Raw genomic sequence first — 20645 nt, forward strand, 5'->3', positions numbered from 1 at the left:
TCTGTTCAGATGAGACTGGAAAATCAAATCACTTCTACTGCACTGGAAATCTTAGTTCTATCATTGCCTTTGGAACGTTTCCACATTTGATAGTGAGCTTCTAACCTCTGTGGATCCGCAGTCCCTTCAAAGCACAACTAGCTAATACTTCTGGACATGGAAGTATGCCTTGCTTACGCATCACTCCAAGCGCCGTTCCACTCCTTCTGTCCCCAGGGGTTCCTCAGTCTGATCATGAAGAGCTTCTTCGACTTTGTGAATGTCGTGAGCCTCTTTCCAAGACTCATCATCAGGATAGATGTCACTGAATAGGCGTGACCCATGATTAAACCCATGGCGGTCTGTCCCTCAAAATCGCGGGCGGATGTGGGCTGCAGAATAAGGGAAGTGCAAGTCAATGTGAGAATATTTAGAAAACACTTTGAAAAACCAACAAACCACAAGATGTATTTTCCCCTCTTAACTATTACAGTACAATAGTGCATTCTACACAGGTTTGTGCATCTGCGCAAAGCTTGAGAACATATCCATGGAGAATAAGTTCTTGGGCTTTGCATGAAAGCAAAAAAACTGTGGATAATAGAAAAATGAAAGTAAGTACTTTTGTCCCCCAAATATCATACAGTCATGCTGGAGGCCCTAGGAAATGCATAGAAAGGACATATTTTGTTGTACATGGATACAGAGTTCATAGTGTAGTCTGTTTTCGAGAATATTCCCATCTCTATGCATTGATCTATCCATGAATCAGAGTTCTATACACAGCTTAATTAGTAGTGATCAATAGTTTACTCTCTCTCTCTCTGTCTCTCTCTGTGTGTATCTGTATTTTATTGGCTAAATACAGTTAAAGTATACCTTTTGAATCAATTGTTGACTGGCAAATCAACACAAAAGTAAATCATGTTGATTCATTAGACCTACTCGAATTGGGATGAATAATAGAATTTAGCCATCATATATACATGATAAGTAAAGGTATAGGTTTCCCCTTGACATAGTTGTGTCCATGTTTTTGAACTGCTAGGTTGGCTGAAGCTGAGGCTAACAACGGGAGCTCACTCTGTCCGCAGATAGAATGCACCTATGCAACAGTTAGTTAGAATACACCTATGCAACAGCAGTTGAATGGTGACTCAACACACAGGTCAATTCAAGTTGGCCATATGTATAAAGGTAAAGGTTTCCCCTTGACATTTAAGTCTAGTCGAGACCAACTCTGGGGGGTGGTGCTCATCTCCATTTCTAAGCCGAAGAGCCAGCATTGTCCATAGATACCTCCTAGGTTGTGTGGCTGGCATGACTGCATGGAGTGCCGTTACCTTCTTACTTTTTTTTTGTCGTGTCAGGAGCAAGTCGCTTCTGGTGTGAGAGAATTGGTCGTCTGCAAGGACGTTGCCCAGGGGACGCCCGGATGATTTGATGTTTTTATCATCCTTGTGGGAGGCTTCTCTCATGTCCCCACATGAGGAGCTGGAGCTGATAGAGGGAGCTCATCCGCCTCTCCCTGGATTCGAACCTGCGACCTGTCGGTCTTCAGTCCTGCCAGCACAGGGGTTTAACCCACTGCACCACCGGGGGCCCTTCTTACTGAAGCGATACCTATTGATTTACTCACATTTGCATGTTTTCAAACTGTTATGTTGGCAAAAGCTGGGGCTGACAGTGGGAGCTCACCCTGGTCCCTGGATTTGAACCTCCAACTTTTTGGTCAACAAGTTCAGTGGCTCAGCGGTTTAACCCACTGTGTTACCAGGGAGCCCACTCTATATAAACGGTCAAAAGGGACCACGGTAGAACTTCCAGTAATTTACTCAGAAGCCAGACTAATTGACAGTGTTGTGTAGTGGTTTTAGCACTGAACTATGACTTCTGGAGATCAGGGTTCAAATCCCCACACATTCATGGAAACCCAAGGGGTGACACTGTGTGCTGTCATGCACTGGGCCTGAAATAATTGTCTTTTGAACAGGATGTGCGCTTTGTGCCCAGCGGGAAGCCAGGGTGCCTTGATAGAGAGGCCCTAAGGATTTTCCTCTGGAAGAGTCTTTAGAGACTTGAAAGGTTTAACAAAGTCCTTTATTATTGAACAAATTAAACAAATACTTCTTCAATCTTCAACGCCAATCATACAAATGACTGGTGGCTTTCTTAATCTTGTCCACAAAGAACAGGCAACTGGCTTTGAGAACTGTTTCTTTTCTTCTGAAAAGAAAACCCTTCTTTAACCTCTCCCAGGCAATCTACTATATAGGCTTTGCAGATGTGGGTCCTACTACCGGTTCCAAACTACTTCTTGGATCCCGAGTAGACCTACCAGTCAAGGCTTTGTAGATTCTCCAGCTGGAGTTCTTTGGGTCTGTAAAACTGTTTCCCCCGAATGCTGTAAGGCTGAGAGGCTGTAAGTTCCCAGCCAGAACTTTGGGACTATTTCTCCCCGGAAGCTGTTTCCCCCGAAGCTGTAAGGAATGAAGCTTTTCTGCAGGTGGAGCTGGTCCACGTCCTGTAGCTTAATTTCCTTCTGTGAGACTGAACTAAAAATGGCCCCCTCTCCTCCCAGGGCCCTGGGGAAAGGGGTGGAACCAAAACTTAACAATAATTGATGGGTCATTGGCCCTATAATTGCAAACCAAGGGAAGTCACCTTTGCAGAATGCCTGAAACCTTGGAATGCATGCAAACATTTAATAGAAAGAAAATGAAGTTGGAGCTCCTGGTACAGCCGTACCAGAACACACTGAGTAAATCACACTCTCTGGGATGTACATTGTCAAGGAATGTATTCCCGCTATGCCATTTTATAGCTCTGGTCCTCTAAGAAAGATTTTTACTATTTCATAAATGACTCACAAAAGTGAGTGCAGTAGACATGGCTGGAACAATGTCTGGAAACTGGAGATGTTTATCTGAATCATCTAAATGTAATCCAGGGATTACTCCTTTAGCCCTGAAGGGTTGAACATCATGTCTCTGCAAAGGTCAACAGCGGACCAAGAGACGCTGTGATTTCCAAATTTCTTAGTCCCTAGAGAATCCTTTCCATGTCCGTTTGTCTCCGGAGAAGCCCCAACGTTCTTGCAAAGCAACTTCGGCAAAGGATTCTCAATTGATGTGTGGCACGATTCGGATCTCAAAACATCCTGTGAGCAAATTTGTGTTATTGAGAGAAAGGAATACTGGCCATATTTGGAGCGCTTCATATTGAAGCACTTCATAGCCACAATGACGGGTGTTAGGCAATCAATCTTTATTATGCTCTGGATTGAAAGAGAAAAATTACTCCTCCATGGGCAGAAGGGTGATAGCTGCACAAAATCCAGTCATTAATGCATTTACATCTCAAAGGTGGAAGGACACATAAAAAGGAATCTGAACGACCCGGTAATTTAACTAAAGCACAACCAATAAAATATTCCCTTTGTAGTGAATAAAAAGGCAGTAAAGAAGAACACGGCTCAGTGATTCGACTTCCCCGGAGCTACAAGGACACATACCATTCGAAAAAGAGATTTCCTGACATCTTCCTTCTGAACTGGATGAGTGGAGAGAACTGAAACATGTTATATTTTCCCAATTTCTATGCATGGATGTGAAAGACAACAAGGAAAAAATAAAGTCAATCAAAGTGCGATGTTGGGGAGAGTTCTGCAGATTTCGCAGGCTGCCCAGAAGACAAAGAAGTGGGCCAAAAAGCAAACCAATCTTAAACTCTCCCTAGAAGCCAAGATTATTAAACTGTCATACAGGGTACGGGGTTTCAGCCTGTGCTGGACGGAGTCACACTCCCCCTAAAGGCGCAGGTTTGCAGTCTGGGAGTTCTCCTGGACTCATCGCTGAGCCTGGAGCCCCAGGTTTTGGCGGTGGTCAGGGGAGCTTTTGCACAACTAAAATTTGTGCGCCAGCTGCGCCCATACCTTGGGAAGTCTGACTTGGCCATGGTGGTCCACGCTTTGGTTACATCCCATTTAAACTACTGCAACACTCTCTACGTGGGGTTGCCTCTGAAGACTGCTCGGAAGCTGCAGCTAGTCCAACGCTCGGCAGCCAGACTACTAACGGGTGCTGGGTACAGGGAGCACACCACTCCGCTGTTACACCAGCTCCACTGGCTGCCAATTAGCTTCCGAGCACAATTCAAAGTGCTGGTGTCAACCTATAAAGCCCTAAACGACTCCGGCGCTGTTTACCTCTCCGAACGTATTCTCCCTTACGAACCATCAAGATTATTAAGATCGTCTGGAGAGGCCCTGCTCTCGGTCCCACCGGCTGCACAGGCGCGCCTGGTGGGGACGAGGGACAGGGCCTTCTCGGTGGTGGCCCCGCGACTCTGGAACTCTCTCCCACCGGAGGTCAGAACCGCCCCATCTATCCTGACATTTAGGAAACGGGTGAAGACGTGGTTGTGGAGACAGGCTTTCGATGAATGAGACAACACCCTAGGATTTTGGATGGAAGATGATGTATATTTGATTTTAATATGACGACTGACCACCGTAGTTTTAAATATATTGTTATTTTAAATGTGTTACTGTAATTGTGAACTATGATATTTTACTGATTGTATGTGATTTTATGGTTGGAAACCGGGCTGAGTCCCTCAATGAGGTGAGAAGGTCGGTATAGAAAACTTTGAAATAAATAAATAAATAATACTTTGGACATAGCTTGGGGAGATAAAACTCATTTTATTAAAAAAAGGCAGCCAAAAAAAATGTTTGCCAAGGTAGAAGGTGATAGGAAAAGAGGAAGACTGTGTTACAGGTGGAAAAACTCCACCAAAGAAGCTGCAGCCCTGAGTTTGCAAGACATGAGCAGAGCTATCGAAGGCTTTCATGGCTGGAATCACTGGGTTGTTGTAGGTTTTTCGGGCTATATGGCCATGTTCGAGAAGCATTCTCTCCTGACGTTTCGCCTGCATCTATGGTAAGCATCCTCAGAGGTTGTGACCCCACAACCTCTGAGTATGCTTGCCATAGATGCAGGCGAAACATCAGGAGAGAATGCTTCTCGAACATGGCCATATAGACCGAAACACCTATAACAACCCAATGAGCAGAGTTGTTCATAACAGAGTGACTTGGACGCCTTTTCCGCCCTCTCGCTTTCCCTCCCTCCCTGCCTGCTTCCTTGCTTCTGGAATTGAAGAAATGTAACAGCTGATATTTCAAAGAAAATAGGTTTTTTCCCCATGAAGAACATGGGGGAGGGATGGTGGGCAGTGCCTTGCAAGTCCAGTGTGATGGCAAAGAATGCTGAGTACAACTGAGTAACATGGATACATTTAACAGTATGATGAAGGTAGGGAAATAATCCGTTTCATTTCAAAACTGAGTATGACTGAGTTCTACTCTACCAAACACTTCCCTCCTTCAATGTGATGAGAAGGTACCCAACAGCACTAATAAATGGTGTGGAATCTGCTGCAAGTTTCAGTCCAAGCTTTAACAGTCATCCAAGGTGCTGAACTCCAAGGTACTGAACTTATTATTTCAGAGAGCAACCTTTAAAGTTTGAAGAAACCCTGAAATGATTCTCTGCCGCAGTGGAATGAAGGCCATTGAACTTCACCCTTTGCTCTGAAAGGTCTGTCCCATCTACACCCATACCTTGATGTAACAGCTGATTAAACCTCCCCTTCGTTGGACTTTCAACAAGTCTTCAAAGAGCTTGGCCTGTTCAATGATGTCGTGGCTATATTTGCCTTCTGCCATGTCGATGGATTCTGCGACGGCTCCTGTGAAGTCGACGATCGCTTCCGCAGTGCTGCCTCCATCCAAGGCTTCATAACATCCAGCCATCCTAGAGAAACAGGGAGCAAATGGGAGATGATGGACCCATGCACTGGGAAGGCTTGCACTATGGCCAAGAGGATGGCTGAATGTTTCTATACTTCCAAGGTTAATGCACCAGAGAGAACACTGGATGGACCGTGTTTTGAAAGTTTAAGGAGAGTTTGATGAATATGTGTGTGTGTCTTCCATGTCACTATTGAGTTATGGTGACCCCATCAATTTCCTATTGAATTAATCTTCAATTGTTCCTTCATCTGAAATGAAGCCTGTAGCACAGGTGTCGGCAAACTTCGACCCTCCAAGTGCTTTGGACTTCAACTCCCACAGTTCCTAACAGCCACTTTTCCTCCTCAGCCACTTGGAGGGCTGACGTTTGCTCATGTCTGCTATAGCACCGGGTATTTGTTGATGTGTTACCCAGAGCCATCCCTACTTTTTTTTTTCATCATCATCATCATTTAATTACTTATTAATTGCCCTCTATCCAAGATGCTCTAGGCAATTTACAAGCTAAAATTGTAAAGGATAAAAATAAATACATACAAATATTGATAAAATTAACAAAGATCAAAAGCTCTAGTGAAAAGCCAGGTCTTGAGTGCTAGGGTAAAAGGCCCTAAGTCACGAATTGTCCGTAGACACCTCCAAGGTCATATGGCCAGCATGACTGCGTGGAGTGCCATTACCTTCTCGCCAGAACAGTACCTATTGATCTACTCACATTTCCATGTTTTTTAACTGCTAGGTTGGCAGAAGCTGGGGCTAATAGCGGGAGCTTACAACATTCCCTGGATTCGAACCTGTGATCTTTCAATCAGCAAGTTCAGCAGCTCAATGGTTTAACCCACTGCACCACCGGGGGCTACCTCCTTTAGCATACTTAGAAACAAATGGAAGCATTGGGATGGAATTAGGTTCTGGGGTGTCTGAGGGTTATGAGGATCATTTTTATGTTATCTCGGGAAAAGCAATGACACCAAACAAAACAAGTCACATACTTAGCATAAGCTTTTTCCAGAAGCGCACTCCAGAATTCATTGCGGTCATTCGAATGACAGAAGACGAGTTCATTGTTCAAGGTTGGGAGTCGGTCATCAATGACAACGTCGGTCCATTCCCCAAGACACCAGAACCTGAAGTGAAAGATTCCTGCCTGTTTCTCGGGCCTCTTCTGATCCCAGTCCTGTTCCTTAACGTTCGGAATCACCTATAGTTACCAAAGAAAATGATCCAAAGCAGTAAACAGTCATGGATTAAGGGTTAAGGTGAAATGTTCAATATCTTTATTTAAATACCACACAAGGTGCTGTCACCCTGTATTGCAGTAGCAGGTTTGCAACATAGAGTTATGGCACTATTGCCATGATTGCAAATACCGTCCAAACCCACCTTAAAAACCAGCCACCAGTCCAAGCAATGGAGGTATCAGATATTCAGTCTGTCTAAGGCATTTAATGGCCTTGCAGCTTCAAGGCCTGGCTGGTTGCTGCCTCAGGGAATCCATTGAAATCCCCAATAATGTGGACCATTTCAACTGAAAGGAGGAAACCATGAAAATGAACAAACTCTGGTTGCCAGTATTAAAAAAACCTCTAAAATCAGAACAGTAAATAAAGAAGAAAATACCAAAACAGGGGGATTCCAGACAGGAAAAAATCAGGACCAGCTAATCACCTCTCTACAAAGGATTCTCCCAGGCAGTAAGAAGCCAGACCTTGAAACTACAGGGCCATTAAATGGTAATCAAGCTGGCCAATTGCAATATTCACCATTGCCTCAAGCAAACAAGAGTTTTTTCTCCCACCCTGGACATTCCACAGATATATAAACCTCACTTGCCTAGTTTCCAACAGACCCCTCAACCTCTGAGACTGCCTGCCATAGATGTGGGTTAAACGTCAGGAGAGAATGCTTCCGGAACATGGCCACACAGCCCAGAAAATTCATAACGATCCGGAATATGGTTCTGCTCTTCAGTGTAGAATACCTTTCTCCAGAGATTCTCCCGAAGAGCAAGGCAGGCGCAGGCTGCTACGAACCAACAGTTTCCCAGTTTCCCTTGATGCAAATCATGAGAACTGATCCCATTCACAAAGAGGCGAGGATCTTCACAGAGCTCCTTTGGGAATAAAAGACATATACACGGAATTACTATCAGCTCTTTACAACTCTGGTCATTGAATTAATGGATCAATTTGTCTTATTTATATCGTTTAGATCAGAATATCACTCAGTACAACGGATGGAACATTGTTCGCAGATTCTCCTAATCAGCCATAGTGGTAAAAAAGGAACCTTTGCAGTTTTTTCTTAATGTTTCCTAGTCTTGTAGTTGTGGGAAAAGAAAATAACATTTATAAATAGTCAATAGAGAATATACTAGAAAGGTAAAGGTAAAGGTTTTCCCCTGACATTAAGTCCAGTCGTGTCTGACAATGGGGGTTGGTGATCATCTCAATTTCAAAGCCGAAGAGCTGGCGTTGTCCGTAGATACCGCCAAAGTCATGTGGCTGGCATGACTGCATGGAGCGCTGTTACCTTCCTGCCGAAGGTATTGTTCTACTTATATTTGCATGTTTTCGAATTGTTAGGTTGGCAAAAGCTGGGGCTGACAGTGGGAGCTCATGCCACTCCCCGGATACGAGCCTGCGACCTTTCAGTCAACAAGTTCAGCAGCTCAGCAGTTTAATCCAATTGCAACACTCACACTTGCCTCAAACAGACAAGAGTTCTTTCTCCGACCCTGGACATTCCACAGATATTTAAATCCCATTTTCCTAGTTTCCAACAGACCTCACAACCTCTGAGAATGCCTGAAATAGATGCAGGCGAAATGTCAGGAGAGAATGATTCTGGAACATGGCCATACAGCCCAGAAAATTCACAACAACCCAGATTACAAACTACTGTTCTCTCAAAACATTAGAAGCTAACCTCTTCTAACAACGTACTTGTAAATTTTAACCAGGCACTGATATATCGTTATGATGGCAAGGTTCTGTTCTATCTCTCAGTCTGACTCCCCAAAACCACCTTCAGATTCAGGAAGCTAAAGTGAGTCATAGAACCCTCCAGTGTCACTGAACAAGGTGCTGAAACAGAAAGTATCCAGTCTCTATCAAGTACAAAACTTTATTATGGTCACTGACCAGTACAAAGCTGGGCACAAAAGTCCTGGGAGGGGAAGGACAACTCCCCAGTAAAGCGGTTATTTAAAAGCAGATTAGAAAACAGTTTAAAATCACATTTTAAATTGCCTCATCCTGCCAGCAAATGGCTCTACAACAGCGTTTCTCAACCTGGGGGTCGGGATCCCTGGGGGGGGGGGGGGGCAAGGGGTGTCAGAGGGGTTGCCAAACACCGTCAGAAAACACAGTATTTTCTGTTGGTCGTGGGGGTTCTGTGTGGGAAGTCTGGCGCAAGTTTGGTTCAGAATGCTCTTTGATTGTAAGTGAACTATAAATCCCAGCAACTACAACATGTCATGGTCCATTTCCCCCAAACTCCACCAGTGTTCAAATTTGGGTATATTCAACATTTGTGCCAAGTTTGGTCCAGATCCATCATTGTTTGAGTCCACAGACCTCTCTGGATGTAGGTGAACTACAACTCCAAAACTCAAGCTCCGTGCCCACCAAACTCTTCCAGTATTTTCTATTGGTCATGGGAGTTCTGTGTTCCAAGTTTGGTTGAATTCTATTGTTGATGGAGTTCTGCTATGCTCCTTGATTGTGGGTTAATTATAAATCCCAGCAACTACAACTCTCAGATGACAAAATCTATCCCCCTCCCCAATCCAACCAGGTTACAAATTTGGGCATATCAGGTATTTGGGCCAAATTGGGTCCAGTGAATGAGAATACATCCTGCATCTATATAAATAAAAATGTAATGTTTGTTTGTGGGATTAACATTTCTCAAAAACCACTGGACAAATTGACTCCAAATTTGAACACAATACATCTATCAGACCAACAAGTGACCATCACTCATAAAAACACTAAAAAACACAGCAGAAGAGACCTAAAAGCCAAAAAATAAAAAATACATTACAACGCATGCACAAAACCACATATATACGCGAACACACATATATACACATATACACAAATATATACATACACAGATACACAGATTGGGCCACAGCAATGCATGGCAGGGGATGGCTAGTCACTCATAAAAACACTGAAAAACACAGTAGAAGAGACTTAAAAGCCAAAAAATAATAAAAAAATAAAAAATACATTACAACTCATGCACAAAACCACATATATATACATGAACACACACATATACACATATACACAAATACAGGGTTAGTCAAAATGCATAGGCCAATAAGCCATTCAATTGAATGGCTTATTGGCCTATGCATTTTGACTAACCCTGTATATACACACATATACACAAATACACAGATTGGGCCACAGCAATGCATGGCAGGGGATGGCTAGTCACTCATAAAAACACTGAAAAACACAGTAGAAGAGACTTAAAAGCCAAAAAATAATAAAAAAATAAAAAATACATTACAACTCATGCACAAAACCACATATATATACATGAACACACACATATACACATATACACAAATATATACACACATATACACAAATACACAGATTGGGCCACAGCAATGCATGGCAGGGGATGGCTAGTTACTCATAAAACACTGAAAAACACAGTAGAAGAGACTTAAAAAGACAAAAAACAAAGATTACATTACAACGCATGTGCAAAACCATATTTATATAAGCAAACAAATATATACACACAAAAACACATAAACACAGACTGGGCCACAGCAATGCATGGCAGGGGACAGCTAGTATTAGATATTTACATTACGATTCATAACAGGAGCAAAGTCACAGTTTTGAAGTAGCAACAAAAATAATTTTATGATTGGGGGTCACCACAACATGAGGAACTGTATTAAGGGGTCACAGCATTAGGAAGGTTGACAACCACTGCTCTCCAAAAACCATTAGGGACCTTGGAGATCTCTCTCACTATTCCTTCCGTTCGCCAGGAACAAAGGGCTGCCGATGCCCTCTTGCAATGCCATGCTCTCCAATGCTGCACAATTGCATTCCTTTCTCATGCCCAGATTTTAAGCTTGGTTTGGGAGGCATCTGCAGTCACAGCAGTGGCGCCACAATCATAAATATGAATCCCGTACAGTTATGAGATTGTAAGACCAGTTTATGACATTGTTAAAAGCCTAATAAAATGCTGCAACAATCTGCTTGTAGCAGACAACATCCTAAATCTGCCACAGAATTAGTACGAAATGATTACATTTTAACATCTCTATGCCATGGGCATTGTTTTCTGTCCAACTTCCTTTCCTTTGTAAAATGATTTATAAACTGAGATAACGGCTCAAGTGTTCCAAGCAAGTGTTGTGGGGTTTGTTTGTTTTGCTGGAACTTGGATTTGGAAGGCCGTATTATCCTAAATCAATAAACATTCATATCCTTTGACTCATTCAAATTAGTGTGGATCTAATTTGGGTTCCTTTGCCAGGATAACTGTGCTAAGACATAGTGCAAACTATGGAAAAGGAGACAGAATTCAACAAGGCTAGTTGTGGGGAGTTGAGCCCCTTAAATAGAAAAATTGGACCACCAAGACTTGTATGCAATTCAGTCTTCTCAGGAATTATTAACTGGAGGTATACAAAACGATCAAATATTACAAATTATGGGTTGCTGTGAGTTTTCGGAGCTGTATGGTCATGTTCCAGAAGCATTCTCTCCTGACGTTTTGCCCATACCTATAACAGGCATCCTCAGAGAGATTGTGAGGTCTGTTGGAAACTAGGCAAGTGAGGTTTATATATCTGCGGAATGTCCAGGGTGGGAAAAAAAAAGTATTTTGTGTTTGAGGCATGTGTCACTGTTGCAATTGGCCCCCTTGATTATTTACAGTATTTATTTATTTATTTATTTACAGTATTTATATACTGCTTTTCTCACCCCTGGGGTCGGGGGACTCAAAGCATTGAATGGCCTTGCAGCTTCAAATACTGGCTGCTTACTGCCTGGGGAATCCTTTGTTAGGAGGTGTTAGCTGGCCCTGATTGTCTCATGTCTTGTATTCCGCTGTTTTCTGAGTATTTTTCTTTATTTACTCTTATCAGAGAAGAGTTCTTTCTCCTACCCTGGACAAGAGTAAATAAATAACAGCCCTCGGAAAACAGGGAAATTCCAGGCATGAAACAATTAGGGCCAGCTAACACTTCTCAACAAAACATTCCCCCAGGCAGGAAGCAGTCAGTCTTTGAACCTGTACGGCTATTCATTGTTAAGTAAGGTGGCCAATTACAACATTCACACCTACCTCAAACAGACAAGAGTTCTTTCTCCCACCCTGGATATTCTGAAGATATATAAACCTCACTTGCCTAGTTTGAAACAGCCTCACCACCTCTGAGGATGCCTGCCATAGATGTGGGTGAAACATCAGGAGAGAATGCTTTTGGAACACAACCATAAAGCTCAGAAAACTCACAGCAACCCAGTGATTCCGGCCATGAAAGCCTTCAACAACACATTACAAAATATAATAATAATAATAATAATAATAATAACAATAATAACAACAACAACTTTATTTATACCCTGCCAGTATCTCCCCAAGGGGTCTCGGGGTGGATTACATGAGGCCAATCCCAGCAGTACAACAATGCAAATGTACAACATGGGAATCTATATAAATAAAAATGTAATGTTCTTTTGTGGGATTAACAGAACTCAAAAACGACTGAACGAATTGACAACAAATTTGGACACAATACACCTATCAGGCCAATGAGTGTCCTTCACTCATAAAAACATTGAAAAACAGAAGAGACTTAATAAGCCAAAACCCCCCCCCAAAAAACCATTACAATGCATGCGCAAAACCACATATATACACAAACACACATACACATATATACACACACATATATGCATATACACACACACAAAACATATATACACAGAAAGGGGGAAGGAAGGAAGGAAGGATAGAAAGAGGAAAAGAAGGAGGGAAGAAGGAAATAAAAAAGTGAAAGAGAGAGGGAAGGAAGGAGAGAAAGAACAAAAGAAAGAAAGGGAGGGAGGGAGGGAAGGAAGGAAGGAAGGAAGGAAGGAAGGAAGGAAGGAAGGAAGGAAGGAAGGAGAGAAGGAAGGAAGGATGGAACCAAAGAGCAAAGGAAGGGAGGAAGAAACAGGTAGAGAAAGAAGAAAGAAAAAGGGAGAGAAGAAGGAAAAGAAAAAGAGGGAAGGAAGGAAAGAGGGAGGGAAGGAGAGAAAGAAAGAAAGAGGGAGGGAAGGTTTGGCTACGATCACTCACAAAAACACTGAAAAACACAGCGGAAGAGACTTAAAAATCCCCCCAAAAATACATTACAATGCATGCGCATAACCACATAAATACACATATACACAAATATATAAATACACACATATACACATATATACACACACAAAACACATATACACAGACTGGGCCACAGCAACGCATAGCAGGGGATGGCTAGTACAACAATAAAATATAAAAATACAATACAATACAAGAAAGATTATAAATAAACATATCAGACAATATAAAAGCACACTATTTGAACACAGAGAATTAATCATAGTTAATTAATTAAACAGCTTTTCCTGTTGATCCATATGAGGAATAATATGAACTGTTTGCAATCTATTTACTTTCTAGTAAACTATACTGAACTTATGGAGGGCATATTTAAGCACACATTAAGCTCACCAGAGCCTTCATATTCAAGGATGTATCTGTAATAATGGATGGGCAAAATTAATAATTGGTGTTAGCCACCCCTACACGTTAAGACACTTTTGGGAACCATGACATAACTGGAATAAGCTCATGTCTGTCTGGCTTTACTCAGCACTCCAATCCCAATGGTCAGGATGGAAGTTCACTTTCCAAGAGGATGCAATTAAGTTTCCTAAACCAGAAAGACCCAAAACAAACATGAACATGGAACAGAGACAGCAGAAACGATGCCAACAATCTCCCTCATTTCTGTTGCATAAGTTGTGTGATTTTTGAAACAGCAAAGCATCATTGTCCAAGTACATAACTAGTTTCTCAAAATATTGGCAAGCATATGTTCCTGACAAAATGCCATGAAAATGACACCATGGCGACTTCTTCTTGGAATAGGTGGCACCATAAAAGGGAGGATTCACAGGCCATGATGGGATGTTATGTTGTCCACCTTTGACCTGAAGTTTCAACATACACGCAGGAAAAAGGCATAGAAACAAGGGGGGGGGGGGTCCTTTATAATTGATTTTCAAAAGCTCCCCATAAATATGTGAAAAATCAGGAATAAGGAAAGAAGATGAACAATAATAACAAAAAGGGTTAGCAATAGGGGATAACCAAACAATAATCCAAATGTCTCATGTGCCCCCAGTGGTGCAGTGGGTTGAACCCTTGTGCCGGCAGGACTGAAGACCGGTCGCAGGTTCGAATCTGGGGAGAGGCAGATGAGCTCCCTCTATCAACTCCAGCTCCTCATGCGGGGACATGAGAGAAGCCTCCCACAAGGATGACAAAAACATCAAATCATCTGGGCGTCCCCTGGGCAACGTCCTTGCAGACGGCCAATTCTCTCACACCAGAAGCGACTTGCAGTTTCTCAAGTCTCTCCTGACATGACAAAAACAAAATTGTAGATCCTAAGGTAACACAGTCAATGAATAGCCAAAAATCACAAGTATAGCAAAAAGTATACTTAGTCAGACTTGAGAAGGAATACAAAAACAAGAACATAGAAAACTTCCAGGATACTTAAATCCAAAACCAAGGCTTGACTTGAAACAAGATCCAGAGAACTCAGACCTAGCTTCTCACTCGAATGCTACGTTGCCTGAACTAATTCTTAGGTAAACAACTTTATAATTCATAGGCACCCATGAAGCCATTCCTTTTCCCATGAATTTTCTCCCCAACTTTCCCACGTAATCGCTCTGTCTGGCACTGCCTATTTTCTGTTCTTTTCTGTAAATGAAGACTTTTGTTGATCTCCATAGCTTCAGGTGTTTTTCCCTGGGAGCCTTCCATATCACTTAGCTCTTTGCCCAACTCCTTATCTAATGTTGCAGTTTCTGGCTCCTTGGACTGATATTGAAGCCCTGTACTTTCTGAGACAGGTTTCTCCCAGAGAGAACCATTATTTCCCTGACTTGAATCTTCATCATTTTGTGCTCCAGGAAATCTCACAGGAAATCCCACAATCCTCTCTAAATCATCAGTGAATCCATCAGTCTCAGATTCAGGCTGTACTACAACAGGTAGGGTTTTGTGTCTGTGCCTGTGTGTGGTGCTCAGTATTAGCAAATCTTGTAACCTACTTAAAAGATAAATTGTTGCACTTGGGGACTTCTGGCATCATCCATTTATCTTCTCTCAATATGGGGACTAAAACTTGAAATGGAAGACTTGGACATTAGGCATGTGCAATCCATGGTTCTAAATGGTTCTAAAGTACTTACAAAACTAAAGTTCTGCTGGTGAAGACTAGGGGGCGCTGGTGCGTTGCTTCTACAGTGTTGCTAAAGTTCTGGTGGTGAAAATTTCAGAACTCTAACACAACTTTCAAAATTTCATTATAAATGGCAGTTCCTAATAGGTTATGTCATAAAAATCACCAATAATGAAATCATAATGAAATTTTGAAAGTTTTGTTAGAGTTCTGAAATTTTCACCACCAGAACTTTAGCAACACTGTAGAAGCAAAGCACCAGTGCCCCCTAGTATTCACAACCAGAACTTTAGTTTTGTAAGTACTTTAGAACCATTTAGAACAGTGTTTCTCAACCTGGGGGTCGGGACCCATGGAGGGGTCGCAAGGGGGTGTCAGAGGGATCACCAAAGACCACAAGAAAACACAGTATTTTCTGTTGGTCATGAAGGTTCTGTGTGGGAAGTTTGGCCCAATTCAATCGTTGGCAGGGTTCAGAATGCTCTTTGATTGTCAGCGAACTATAAATCCCAGCAACTACAATTCCCGAATGTCAAGATCTATTTTTCTCAAACCCCACTATGTTTACATTTGGGCATATTGAGAATTCATGCCAAGTTTGCTCCAGATCCATCATTCTTTGATTCCACAGTGCTCTCTGGATGTAGGTGAACTACAACTCCCAAAACTAAAGGTCAATGCCCACCAAACCCTTCCAGTATTTTCTATTGGTCATGGGAGTTCTGTGTGCAAAGTTTGATTCAATTCCATTGTTGGTGGAGTTCAGAATGCTCTTTGATTGTAGGTTAACTATAAAACCCAGCAACTACAACTCCCACAGGACAAAATCGATACCCTCCCCAAATCCCACCAGTATTTAAATTTGGGTGCATTGGGTCTTTGTGCCAAATTTGGTCCAGTGTATGAAAATACATCCTGCATATTAGATATTTACATTACTATTCAGAACAGCAGAAAAATGACAGTTATGAAGTAGCAATGAAACTAATTTTGTGGTTGGGGGTCACCATAACATGAGGAAGCGTATTAAGGGGTCGTGGCATTAGGAAGGTTGAGAACCACTGATTTAGAACCATGGATTGAACATGACTATTGGACATGGATATCTCCAGATGCTCATGGATGACACCTTTTCCCTCCAGGTTTAGGTAGCATCCATGATCATCCGTGATCCATTCTCTAAAGACCACCCTTGCTGGCATATAGTTTATGGCTGGAATCCTAAACATACTTGAGGTGGGAAAAATCCTTATTTTTCTTAAGCAAGCGTGCATAAGACTACATAGCAGAGAGGAACAAACAGAAATATCTCCTCCACTGTAAACCCTAATTGAATCATTCTCCATGAATTACAATCAAGTCCTAAGTTGAATGGGGTTTTTTTTTTGTACCTTCATAACTCTCCCCTAAATCGTCTGACCCACTTTGCTGGCACTCATTAAAAGGAAAAGAAATAGACTCTTTCAGAGGTAATAAATAGAGTTGCTGCCATTCCCCCTCCTCCCTGGGAGTATTGATGCACAATTCTGTAAAACTTTATCACCCACGATGGGGCTCGTAAAAAGGAGAGCATTGTCTCATCGCCTTGCCAAGAGAGAACTCTTCCAGAGAGAACTCAGGGATGCTGGCACATCTTTGTTTCCAAATGGCCATATAAACCTCAGTACCATCTGTGGAGATAAACCTGATTATTTTATAGAGGTTGGAATGGGCCTGAAGGAAAGAGAAAAACACAGCAAATGAGGGTGTAGAAGACAACAGCTGTGGAAGAGGAGATCCTACATCATGCTCACTTTATAGTGTAAATCTAAGCTTGGGGAGTCCTGGATCCTTTGGTGGCCCCAATTAAATGCGATCCGTTGAATGGATGGGATAATATATATATATATTTTACTATACTTGTATACCACCCTTCTCAGCCTATCGATGATTAGTAATAATAATAATAATAATAATAATAATAATAATAATAATAATAGACCTCACTACCTCTGAGGATGCTTGCCATAGATGCAGGTGAAACGTCAGGAGAAAATGCCTCTAGAACATGGCCATATAGCCTGGAAAAACCTACAACAACCCAATAATAATAATAATAATAATAATAATAATAATAATAATAATATTTAAAAAACAAAGTACTATGGATCATTGATGTTGCAATCCCAGGCAACAGCAGGACTGAAGAAAAGCTGACACAATATGAGGATTTAAAGATCAAACTGCAAAGACTCTGGCACAAGCCAGTAAAGGTGGTCCCAGTGGTGACTGGCACACTGGGTTATTTATTTATCGTGTCAGGCAACCGAACAGTTGTATTACATTTTTTAACAGAACAAGCAAACATACAAAAACACAGAGTTTGCAAGCTTGGTAGTTGATTAAATGTCCTTTGACCAGTATCTGGGCACTTGGAGTGCTTCTGGTGTTGCCGCAAGAAGGTCCTCCATCGTGCATGTGGCAGGGCTCAGGGTGCATTGCAGCAGGTGGTCTGTAGTTTGCTCTTCTCCACACTCGCATGTCGTGGATTCTACTTTGTAGCCCCATTTCTTAAGATTGGCTCTGCATCTCGTGGTGCCAGAGCACAGTCTGTTCAGCGCCTTCCAAGTCGCCCAGTTTTCTGTGTGCCCAGGGGGGAGTCTCTCATTGCAGTTCCCAAAGACCTTGGCCTGCACTTAAACACAATCAACACTGACAAAATTACCATCTGCCAGCTGCAGAAAGCCACCTACTGGGATCTGCACATATGATTTGCCAATATATCACACAGTCCTAGACACTTGGAAAGTGTCAGACATGTGATCCAATACAACACCCAGCAGAATTATCTTGTCTGCTGTGGACTCATCTTGTTGTGTTTCGGATCACAATAATAATAATGTATAACCTGCCCGCTCTCCTCAAGGGGAGATTTACCTATGTTTTGACTTACTATTCAGCCATTAATTTAATGGATCTATTCTAGTTGGACTGCACCAGAAGAATGCAAGCTGTACTATACCACCCTTGAGTTGAATACCAACCTTCTCCAATTTATTGCATATTTGAGTGTGGGCTTGCTTGCTGTTCCATTGTGCAATGTGGCACTTCCACAATCTCAGTGAAACATGTTATCCATGGAAGGCACTGATAAATAGTTGGTCTCCAAGAATGCACAACAACATGGCAAATGTCTCCATGTTCTATTGTTCTTTGATTATCTTTGGGGCTGAACTTCTTTCCTAAAGATCTTCTGGATGGACTTCTCTGAAGATCTTTGGGGTAGACTTCATTTATGAAGATCTTCAGAGGTAGACTTCTCTGAAGATCTTTGGGGCTGGACTTCATTTCTAAAGAACTTTGGGGTGGACTTCTTTTATGAAGATTTTTGTGGTTGAATTCTTCTCTGAAGATCTTTGAGGCTGGACTTCTTTTCTAAAGATCTTCAGGGTGGACTTCTTCTTTGAACTTCTTCTTTGGGTAGACTTCATTTATGAAGATCTTCAGAGATAGACTCCTCTGAAGATCTTTGGGGCTGGACTTATTTTCTAAAGATCTTCAGGGTGGACTTCTCTGAATATCTTAGGAATAGACTTCGTTTATGAAGATCTTCAGAGGTAAACTTCTCTGAAGATCTTTGGGGTTGGACTTCTTTTCTAAAGAACTTTGGGGTGGACTTCTTTTATGAAGATCTTTGGGGTGAACTTTTGTTGGAGCTGTTTGTAATTGTGTAATGTAGATTTCAAAGTATGTATGTATATATGTATGTATGTTTAAAATGCAATGCTATGTGCCAAGAGTATTCCTGTGTGGTAAGAGTTAACTGAACCATGGAGGGAACGGCATTCCTAGAGAAGTCATAAATCTAAGTGTATAGAGCAATGGACACAGCATAGTGTGTTGTACATTATACATCATTCTGGAATGCAGGAGGTGTGGACTAGTACTGATAATAGCATCTTCGCGATGTAGCTACCAAATGAAGAGGAAGCAGTTTTACGATGTGCTACTGTTTATAGCTGTAAATAAAGTAGATTATAGCCTAAAGGTGACTGTGATGATCGTGTTCCTGCTGTGCGGCAGATGCCACTGTCAACTTTTTCTCTAAATATGTTTGGGACTGGACTTCTTCTCCATCCCACTGCAATCCTCTGAGGATGCCTGACATAAATGTGGGCAAAACAACAGGAGAGAGTGCTTCTGGAGCATGGCCATACAGCCCAAAAATCCTACAACAACCCAGTGACTCCGGCCATGAAAGCCTTAGACAATACATTGAAGATGATCAACTGTTCAAGACTCTGCTTGTCAGAATTTCCCAACACCCACAACATTCCCCTTTTATAGGAATTTTAATAGTCACAAATATTATTTCCATCTCTAGTTCATGGTTGTGCAAGCAGAGTTCTGCAACCCAGCTTCAAGTGGAAAAACACAACACATTCTAGACTCGGGAGTGAGCTGTGGGTGTTTGGCTCTAGTTGCTGTGTCCGGAAGAAGATGTTTCCCATGTAGGGTTCAATAAGTTGAACTGTGGGGAGTGGAGTGGAAAATGGAGTGTGCACATCCATATTTTAAAGACCAGCTTGGAGCTGTCCAAGAGATATGAATGAGCCTAATGCATAACAGTTTCCAGCTGTCCTGGCCTCTTTGCAATTCATTTTTTATAGAGGCCATTTGTCAACGCAATGGTAGTACATGAAAATAGCTGCACATTGTTTACCATCATGAGCCAGAGTCTTCTGGAAAGCTTGCTTTATGAACTTTAGAAAGCATTAGATGTCTGTCTGCACTGCGGACAGAATAACTGGCTACCCCAGCCAAGACCCTTTTAGGGCAGCATCTTGTCTTCAAATGTCTGATAGCAAGGAAAGCATATATATTATGTCATCGCTTTCTATTTTAACTCTGTCTTTGGAAATATATGCTTGTAAATAGTTGGAGTGCCGGCAAGGCACTTAAACTGTTATGTTGTTATGCTGCTTTCTTATATACAACTTAAGCCACTGCAATTGGACAAAGAAAGAAACTGTCAGAGCATTTTGGGTTTTGGCACATCCTCAAATTTGTTTCAGGTCAATGAGCTCCAATGGTGTTGGGGTTCAGCCTGAGTTTGAACTTGAACCTAATTCTCTGTTTGTTCCTCCTGATGCAAATGAAAGTATATTTACTGATGCTAATGGAAATGTACCTTTTGATGCCAATGCTCCTGAAATTAGTGAGGAAGAAACTGCTGTAGGTTTGGAAAATGCCAATGTTCCTGAAATTAGTGAGGAAGAAACTGCTGTAGATTTGGAAAATGAAAGTACCAGTGTTCCTGAGAATGTTTCAGAGGGAGACCTTGAACTTTCCCTCCCTTCTGCA

The 20645-nt window shown here is 42.0% G+C and overlaps 1 protein-coding gene across 2 annotated transcripts in view; it reads right to left on the reverse strand.

Annotated features, from left to right (window-relative positions):
- Positions 1–20645, reverse strand: part of CAPN6 (calpain 6) — an 82150-nt gene that overhangs the window by 21015 nt on the left and 40490 nt on the right. For both annotated transcript variants that reach the window (XM_067471577.1, XM_067471576.1), the window contains exons 3-6: positions 7779–7910; positions 6790–6998; positions 5606–5798; positions 178–371 (exon numbers count right to left, since the gene is read on the reverse strand). In XM_067471577.1, the coding sequence (XP_067327678.1) occupies positions 178–371; positions 5606–5798; positions 6790–6998; positions 7779–7910 (728 nt within the window). The remainder of the gene's footprint in view (positions 1–177; positions 372–5605; positions 5799–6789; positions 6999–7778; positions 7911–20645) is intronic.

The sequence above is a fragment of the Anolis sagrei genome, chromosome 10 (genome assembly GCF_037176765.1).
Source record: "Anolis sagrei isolate rAnoSag1 chromosome 10, rAnoSag1.mat, whole genome shotgun sequence".
Taxonomy (NCBI): domain Eukaryota; kingdom Metazoa; phylum Chordata; class Lepidosauria; order Squamata; family Dactyloidae; genus Anolis; species Anolis sagrei.